Source organism: Myotis davidii, unplaced genomic scaffold (genome assembly GCF_000327345.1).
Source record: "Myotis davidii unplaced genomic scaffold, ASM32734v1 scaffold281, whole genome shotgun sequence".
Taxonomy (NCBI): Eukaryota; Metazoa; Chordata; class Mammalia; order Chiroptera; family Vespertilionidae; genus Myotis; species Myotis davidii.
In genome coordinates, this window is record NW_006293784.1 from 4518638 (window position 1) to 4527979 (window position 9342).

Consider the following 9342-nt stretch of genomic DNA (forward strand, 5'->3'; position numbering starts at 1 on the left):
CAATAAATGCTTATTATCTCATCCCATTTCTGTGCAGTAGGAATTTGGGAATAGCTTACCTGGGTGGTTCTGGCTCCAGGTCTCTTAAGAAGTTGTAGTTGAGATGTCAGCTGGGGCTGTAGGATCATCTGAAGGCTTGACTGGGGCCAGAGGATCCGTTTCCAAGATGACTCATTGATGTGGTGCTGGGAGTTCGGCGAGGTGCCTCAACTCTGCGTCCAGGGGTTCCTCTTTCCTCCTCTAGAAAAGTTCAGCCTTCTTTTTTTCAGCAGCCATCAAGGATTAGGGACTTGACCTTTCCTCTGCTTCCGAAGGATCTATAAGACTAGATGGGATAACACTGTTAAAGCTTTGAACACCGACAGGGGAAAGGGCCTTATGAAAATGGGAAATTTTATATTTTATGTGTGCACATCACATGCTTAAACTGAATAGTTTAATGATTAGCCATGAAAGAAAGAAAAGGTATAATTTTTATAAAGATAAGTTTTATATTTTAGAATTTTCATTCCTAGGTTTAACTTTCTAGAAAACCTGCAGCATCTGAGAAATTTTCGATGATGGGAAAAGAAAGGGCTCTACTCAGCCAAATAGATGAAAAAGAACTAAAACCTTTAAGTTTGGGAAAATGATCAGTTTTGATATAGTTTTAGTTGTGATGAGAGTGAGTAGTGGGATTTTTTTTAATGCAGTGAATCTTAATATTACAAGAATGTGTTTTCAGTAAAGATTGTTAATATGTGTATTGGTTCTCTTAAAATCTTTATTTCTTTTAATAAATACACTTACATTAACTCTTACCTTTTCTCCCTACATTTTAAACATGAAGGTTTTGCTTATAATTTTTATAGTTGTTGTAGAGAAAAGAAAGAATTTTTAAAATTTAAAGACAATTTACTTGAAAACATTTATATATTTTTATTTTTTTATTATTATTTTTAAAAACATGTAACACTTCACAGATTTGCGTGTCATTCTTGTGCAGGGGCCATGCTAATCTTCTTTGTATCATTCCAGTTTTAGTATATGTGCTGCCAAAGTGAGCACTCATTTATATTTTTTTAGAAACTCATGAATATAACTGGTATTCAGTATTTTGTGATGACATCTATATATATATAAAAGCCTAAGTGACCAGTTGTTTGGTCAACTGGTCGCTATGACGTGCTCTGACCATTGGGGCAGACGCTCGATGCAGGAGCTGCCCCCTGGTGGTCAGTGTGCTCCCACAGCCAACCTCCACAGCCAGCCAACCTCCTGCGGTCCCTCCCTAGGCTGGCTGGCCAACCTCCCGTGGTCCCTCTGGCCCTGATCAGCCCTGATGGCCAGCCAGGCCAAGTGACCTCACCTGGGTACTAATTTGTGCACCGGGGCTCTAGTTTTAAAATATACTTAAACGTTCTTTGAATGTAATGTAAGTAAATGTAAGATTTACTTTTTATATCCTGGACATTTCTGCAATCACTTGACTACATGATTAATAGAGGAATTTCGGGAGAATAATGTGACTCTAAGGGTAGTTTATTTCAAGTAGGCATTTAGGAAACAATGAACTGAGTACTTGAATTCTGTGAACCTTTTTCTAGAGAGCATCACATTAAATCAGCTGCAGAATTCAGAAGGGAAAAATGAACTGGGTTATCCACGTCTCAAAGGTACAAAGAAATAGAACAGTTCTCTTACATACCATCTTTGAGCATAAAGTCAAGGAGATTATTTAACTCATGGTTTCAAAGGGGCTTATTTACAAAATATATTTATGTGACCTTTTGATATGCTTTGTTTTTCTGCAGGACTCACTGCCGTTGTCAACTCTGCCATTTTATGTGCACATTGCTCTTCCACTATGAGAAGACCAAGAGTATTGCACATCTGTCTGGCTTTCTGTAGCCTTCTGCTTCTCAACGGTGCCATACAATGTTTGGCCTTCCCCAGAGTGGAGAGAAGGGAGATAGCGCATGTTCATGAAAATAGAGAGCAGCCTGAGAGGATAAACACGGATGACCTGGAAAATACCTCCATTGCTTCAGAGGGCACTCCCCAGCCCCTGGTCTCTGAAGATCCAATGATAGTGCTAGCTGGACCATCAGCAATGCCATTAAATAAAGTATCGCCTATTGACAAAGAAGCCCATTCTACAGGAGCTGGGCTCATGCAGCCTAATAGCCCTGGTGTCGACACTGCTACGGAGCCAGTGGTCCCAGCAGGGGAAGAAGTGGTTGGTTCCAGCCAGCCAGAGAGAACGTCTCCTGAAAGCCTGCTTCCCAAGGCCATGGTGACCAGCCCTATCATGGCAGCTGGTTCTGGGAATGTGGATGAGAAGGAGGAACTCTTTAGTAGTACCAACGCTGAGCCCACTGTAGAAGGGACCGCCGAAGCAACACAAGGTTTTCTGAAGTCTGCGGACAATCAGTTGTTTACCACTGAAAGTCAGGGAGGCGTTAGTCTGGGACATTCACCTTCATCCTCCGTGAACACTAACAAAATACTAACCACCAATCCAAGGACGGAGAAATTTGAGGCAGACGCAGATCAGAGGATAACTTCTTTTCCTGGGGCAGAGCCCATCGCAGGCACCGAGCCCGGAAGCCTCAAGTCTGATAGGGAGAAGCCTTCGCAGATGACAGCTGGTAATACCCAGGCGACTGCCACCACCCCCGGGCTTGCAACCTCCGAGTACAGCCTGGGTGTTGAGGCAGAAACTGACAGCCTGCTGGGAGCCCCAGAAGTCACAGAGAGTGTCAGCACAGCTGTCCCCGCGGCCTCTGTCCTAGGCGATGAGTGGGATGACACCAAATTAGAGAGTGTAAGCCAGATAAAGACCCCAAGGCCTGGAGGCAATACAGAGACTCCGATGAGAATGGACACGTCTCCGACAGCCCAAGTAACCCCTAATGGTGTGGGAGGCGTGGAAGGGGACGAAGCTTTGACAGAGGCTGCACAGATGGGTCTGGGGCTGCCTAAAGGGGAAACACACTCTGAGACAGCCCTGCCAATAGCGCCTGGGGAGGGGAGGTCATCTGCCTTCACCGATCAGATTTCCTTCACTCCCACAAGTCTGATGGAAGATACAAAAGTCTCTGTTGTGAACCTGTTTCAAAACACTGCAGACTCCATGGAATCCACCACGGAAAACGATGCCCTGTTTTTCTTAGAGACCACTGTTCCCATCTCAGAATATGAGTCTGAGGCTTATCAACCCCTGAGAAATGCATTTAAAGGTAAAAGAAACAAACAAACAAAAAACAAGCTTTGTTTAATTTGGAGTGCTTTCATTTGGTTTTATCATTTTTTAAAAATAGAAATATAATTGTCATTTAACATTGTACGGGTTTTAGGTGTTTTATTTTTTAAAAGTGACGATTTACAAATAACTTCTCTATGCCTCCTCTGGCCTCCATGGGAGACTGTCTTTAGGCAGGTGGTGGGCGGGAGTGAGGGTCACACCCCGGGTGTGCAGGATGCTCTGTGAGCCTCTGGAGAAAGGTGGCTCTAAAGTGCCCCCAGCTTTCTACCCAGGTGGATTGCCTACAGCTTCCTGGTGGCCACAGTGGAATCAAACCCCCCTCAGAACCAGAAATCTGGGAAGCCTAATCCCCAAGCAATGCATGAATTTTCTTTCCTAAAACTTCAGGGCTTCATGAGAATCTGAAATGACCCCATGGATTTTGCTGGCTGGCTGCTACAGCTGTGCAGCATTCAGTGCCCACATCCATCTGTGATGCCAAGGTTTTGTGCAACCTGAGAGCCGCCCCCCCCTTCCCTCAGGTGTAACGTTCACTGGGGAGGTGAGAAAGAGGTGATGGCGAGAGGGATAAAATATCTCATCTTCTTACCTGTAGGCAGAATCCGCCCTCACTTGGTGCTTATTATCAGTTATCCAAGGACAACAACAACAAAGAAAATTCGCTGAGACATCCATTAAGCAAATATTAGAACCAAAAATATTACTGGTAGCAATTGAATTTAAAGCAACTGTATTTTGTGCATTTTAGGGTATTTAAGTACTGTAATTCTTTCACTGAGGGGTTATAGATGGAGACAGACTAACTCATTTTGTTATTTGCCTTAAAATGACTTTGGATCTCTGTTCAAAAAAAGAAGTTATCTAAGTTTTAATCAAAAGCAGAAGTACACAAATAAAAGTATATGTTATATAAAAATTATCCCCAAATTGAATTCCTATATATATATTGACCAGTGGTATTTAAGTGAGACCGGTTTGTCTCTCCCCACCCCATCATTTGGCAAAGTTTGGAGACCTTTTTGGTTGTCCCATTAGAGGGGTGCTGCTGGCTACTGGCACTAGTGGGTAGAGGCCATGGATGCTGCTACACACCCTACAGAGCACAGGACAACCCCCCAACAACGAAGACTTATCTGAGCCAAATGTCAAGGGTGCTGAGAAGCCCTGATACAGACTTAATATTCTTCCAATACTTTATTATGAAAATGTGTAAATATATAGGAAAATGTGAAGGAATTAGGTATATGTTTCAGTGGTATAATAAAAATGTAGGATACTTATTTACAGATTGATGTAAAAATACTCCTATCCTTGATATTTTTTTTGCCAAGAAGCTTTAGGTAAATATTTATCTCATAGTATTAACCATATAGGCTTTTTTGACTTTGTTTTCCCCAAAAGAAGTTCATCTAGAAATAAGGGGGAGAGGCAAGTCTCCTCTGCTGCCTCGGTTCTGCACTGCGTGTGGCTCTTGGCCTTTACATGCGGGAATGTTACCAGCTGACAAGCCTTACATTTGTGGCTGATGGATAATATTTTTCTGTTCTTATGTGTGGTTGGTTAGATAACAGCCTGGACAAGGAAAGACAGTGTAACTTGCATATGCTCATTCTGATTTGTTTTGGAATATGTGCAGCTTGTTACTTCTGCTAAGTAGACTAATTAATGGAAACTGTCAAATTAGTAGTATGTTTTATGAAGTGTTATTGGGATTGAATTAAAATGATAAAAGATTGAATTTTACATGTCCAATTCATTTTTTTTAAAAGACTGAAAGACTGCCCTAGCCAGCTTAGCTCAGTGGCTAGAGCATTGGACTGTGGCCTGGAAGGTCCCGGGTTTGAGTCTGGCCAAGGGCACATGCTCAGGTTGCAGGCTCAGTCCCCAGTAGGGGGCATGCAGGAGGCAGCTGATCAATGATATTCTCTTATCACTGATGTTTCTATCTCTCTCTCTCTCCTCTTCCTTCCTCTCTGAAATCAATAAAAATATATTAAAAAATAAAATATATAAAAGACTGAAAGACCTAGTATCATGTAAGTTTTCATAGAAGCTTCCAGAAAACGTTTTGTAAGCTGGTTTTTACGTTCCATGAAGAGTTGGGTTCACATGACCAGTAAGATATTAGATATGACAGAACAAGGAGTTTACTATAATTCTCTGTAACACTTTAAGGTATTCCTGGAGCATATAGTCATATGGTTCCAGATTATTCATTGCACAATTCAATCCATGATTCTTATGTACTAGACTTGCACTAGCTTCTATTAATGCAGCCTAAAAAGTAAATGAGTTTGGTAATTGTCCGATTATTATTTTGATTATTGAGTATAGTCCTTACTTAGTTGTGACGGCCTCACTTTTACACTTGATCTTAGCCAAAAGGCCAAGAAGCGATACTGACTGCCTCACTTTTAATGGGCAACTTCGTTTTATTTCTAAAACATAGCACAATATCTGGTGCCTAGTAGGTGCTCAATAAATACTGGGTCAATGAGTGAGTAAATGAGGTATGAGAACCTTTTAGAATGAAATTATCCAATTTGACTGCCTGCATTGTCCAAGTTAATCAAACAGCTTCTAAAAGTTCTTCATAGAGAAGCAATCTATTAATTCCTTTCACTTAAATTTTTTTTTTGTGTCCCATAGAGTTAAAAAGAATGTGTGAAAAATTGAGATTGTTGGCAATAGTAGTTAAGGAATAGCCAAAAAGCTTTTACCCATTTTCTAGTGGTTATACGTATTTTTCAAAAAAGTAAGCAATTCAAATGCCAGTCATTTTAGTTCTCAGGACTACTTAGGACATTATCTTTTTCAGGATATGCAATGATTTCTTGGTGTTTGGGGCATTATGAACAGATGAGTACCCTGAGATTATCAGTCTTTGGATTCAGCCTGTTCTTCAGCTGGTTCAGTTGAAGATCAGGTTTTAAAAGTAATTATAATAATGATTATATTTTATTTCTACAGGAAGTAGAAAGAATAAAAAATGTGGAGACTTTTTTTTCAATTTTTATTTAGAAAATTTTATATTTTTTCATCACTATTTATCCCCCTATACTCTCTTTGATCTCCCCCATTCCCACAGTCTCCACACTGTTGTCCATGTCCAAGCCTTCTTTCTCTTTTTTAATTTTTTGCTCAATCCCTCCCCGCTTCCAGCTGTCAGTCTGCTCTCTATCTATGAGTTTGTCTCTATTTTGCTTGGTAGAGAAATTTTGGATGTTATTTTTTAATTTAATTTAATTTTTAAAAATACGTTTCTATTTGTATTGATTTCAGAGAGGAAGGGAGAGGGCGAGATAGATAGAAACATCAGTGATGAAAAAGAATTTTTGATCAGCTGTCCCCTGCAAGCCCCCCGCTGGGGATGGAGACTGTAACTGGGGCTTGTGCCCTGACTGGGAATCGAACCGCAATCTCCTGGTTCACAGGTCGGGCGCAACCACTGAGACACGTCAGCCTGGCTGGATGTTATTTTTTAAATTCTCATTATTATTTATGGTTCTCACTCTCTTTTCTCTAACAGCAGTCACTTATGCCAAAGTACTGTGTCATTTTGATTTCTTGCTATTTCATGAAACTATGACAATAGACCGTAAATTTATTTTTACATATTCTCAAAAGTGTTCATTATGCTTTCAAAAATGAGGGCAACATAAAGCATGCTTACAGCTTCAAATGATAAAACTACACATTATTATCTTTTTATGGTGGAGCATTGTCCTAGGTGCTAAAGGTACAAAAAGGGCAATGAATCCTGGCTCTCAAGAGATTTACAGTCTCACTGGAGAAAGCAAGAAGGAAGCAAAACTTAAACAGTGTACAGAGTGCAAATATGAAGTCTGTGTAAGAACCTTACTGTAACTCACATTGCCCTTTAGCAGGTACGGCAGCACATCAAGTATACACATCTCTTCAACTCAGGAAAAAATAGTCTGAACTGGATGGGGACCAGGAAAAGAACTGTTTGTATTGAAAAACCTACAAACCCTATTTTAAAACAAATAAATTGTTTCCAAAGAAAAATATATTAAGTAATAGGAAGTATCATGATATCATTAATAAATATCAGAAGAAACCTTTTCAGCTATCCCTAGAATGCTATATATTTTTTAATTTATCACTTACTGGACTTGCTCATATGCTGTGGATCTAGAATTAGCATTTAAAAAAGAGAGACAATAAGGTCTTCCAGAAATTAAATTTCGATAGTGGCTCAGTATTTGAAATCTGCAGCGTGATTCCTCCCTATGAAGGGGGCAAATATTGACCCTTATAAATAATCTGTAATAATTTATTTTAGGGGATTAGAACGTAAAGAAAGGGGCCTTGGACAGATCATATATCCCACAGGTCTGTTTCATTGTCTTTTAAGATCTAAAAGCAAACTCAGACCTACAGGTTGTTCCTTGGATAGCAGCAGGATGCCCATGCTCATGGCTGAAGAATATTCCACTGTGTATATATGTACTGCAACTTCTTTATTCATTCATCCAATGACAGGCATAGTTAGCACAGTGGTTAAGAGCACTGCCTATGTAATCTTAGGCAGGTTCCTTAGCTTCTTTAAACCCAAGTTGTTTGTAAAACAAGTAATAATAGCTGGTATTTATTAAATACTGCACTTAGCTTTTTGTGTGTTTGGCCTTAATAGAAAGTCAGTAAACATTAATTATTGGAATTCTTATCCCTTTAATTCAAAATGCTAACTTTCAAAATTGCCAGTGAAAATTAATTTAAAAAATTAATTAATTTAAACAAATTAACAAATGCTTCTGAGAATTTTTGCAAATAACTTAGTTCTTAACAAACTGATTATGTTGAAGTTCATAAAAGGGAGCTTAGTTGATCTTCCTATTTTGTTTTAGATTTTATGTCTTTTTTTTTTACATGAACTTCTCTAACTCTGTCTTAGATTGATTCCCTACCCCTGAGAGCAGCAACACGGAGAACATGTATTCACTGGCATTTTATTCCTGAGTGACCCCTTTGCCTTCCCATCCCCTGAAATAGCTGTGATTGTTTTTTCAATGTATCAATTATATAGTGACTTTTTGAGGTGTAGGAATTCGATCTATTTTAAAACGTCGTTTCCCCTCTTTTAAGACACCATCCGTCCAGAGCTGACGACGGCTGTTGCAGAGGCAGCAGCCACTTTCTCATTGGTGACACGGGAGCCGCAGGTGTCTCCCCTCCAAGTGAGCAGAGGAGATGGGGAGACCGAGGAAGGAAAAGAGGTCCCCGCTGCCGCGTCTGACGTCCCCGGAGTTACTCAGCTGTCGAGAAGATGGGAGCCTCTGGCCACTACAGTTTCAACTACAGCTGCGTCTCTGTCTTTCGAAGTTACCCCCGCGGTGGAAGGTCTGAAAGGGAGGGAGTGGGACTCAGTGTGATGGGGGTGGACCTTTTCTGTGGGTGGATGAGCAATAGAATGAGTGAGGCAGATGGTGGCCCTGTCACCAGGGTACGCACACACCTGGAGAGTAAATAGGAAGGCGGGTGGACTCTTACTTGGAGAGATGCCACACAGCCTCAAACAATGAGGTGTTAGTTCCCAAGAAAAACCTCCTGGCGGCTTATCTTAAGGACTGGAGGAAAGCCTCACTTCCCAAGACCTCTCTCCTAGTTGGACAACTCTGGCTGCTCGGAGTTGTTAAAGGGGGAGAGACAAAGAGAGTAAGCACACGTGTTTGAATCCCCGCTGTGGCCCTCATTAGTATTGTCTTCAAGCCTTGGTTTGTTCATCTTTAAGCAATGCTTATCTACCTTAAATGTTATTGTAAGGGTTTGAAATGATGTATACACACTGCTTTCTCCATAGGAGGGCCTCAAAGGCTCTGAAATCGTAAAGACAGTGAAGTTTTCAAATTTGGGTGATTATCAGGATGACAAAAATTATTGTCAGTAGTTTTAAATTCGTAATTTTTAATAATTACAAAATTATTATTATTTAATTATTTTTGGGGGGCTTCATATGTTTGTCTCATCATTGGCTCAAGTAAAGTCCACTTTTATTTATTAACTGAGTTATTTTTAAAAATGTAATAAATGCCTTCTAATCCTATTATTTTCTCCCCTCCCCCCCCCCCCCA

The 9342-nt window shown here is 40.3% G+C and overlaps 1 protein-coding gene across 1 annotated transcript in view; it reads left to right on the forward strand.

Annotated features, from left to right (window-relative positions):
- The first annotated feature begins 1796 nt into the window (after window positions 1-1796).
- Window positions 1797-9342, forward strand: part of LOC102759883 (chromosome unknown open reading frame, human C14orf37) — a 92541-nt gene continuing 84995 nt past the window's right edge. Inside the window, exons 1-2 of the mRNA XM_006767671.2 lie at window positions 1797-3221; window positions 8357-8611. Coding sequence (XP_006767734.1) covers window positions 1847-3221; window positions 8357-8611 — 1630 coding nt within the window. The 5' untranslated portion in view covers window positions 1797-1846. The remainder of the gene's footprint in view (window positions 3222-8356; window positions 8612-9342) is intronic.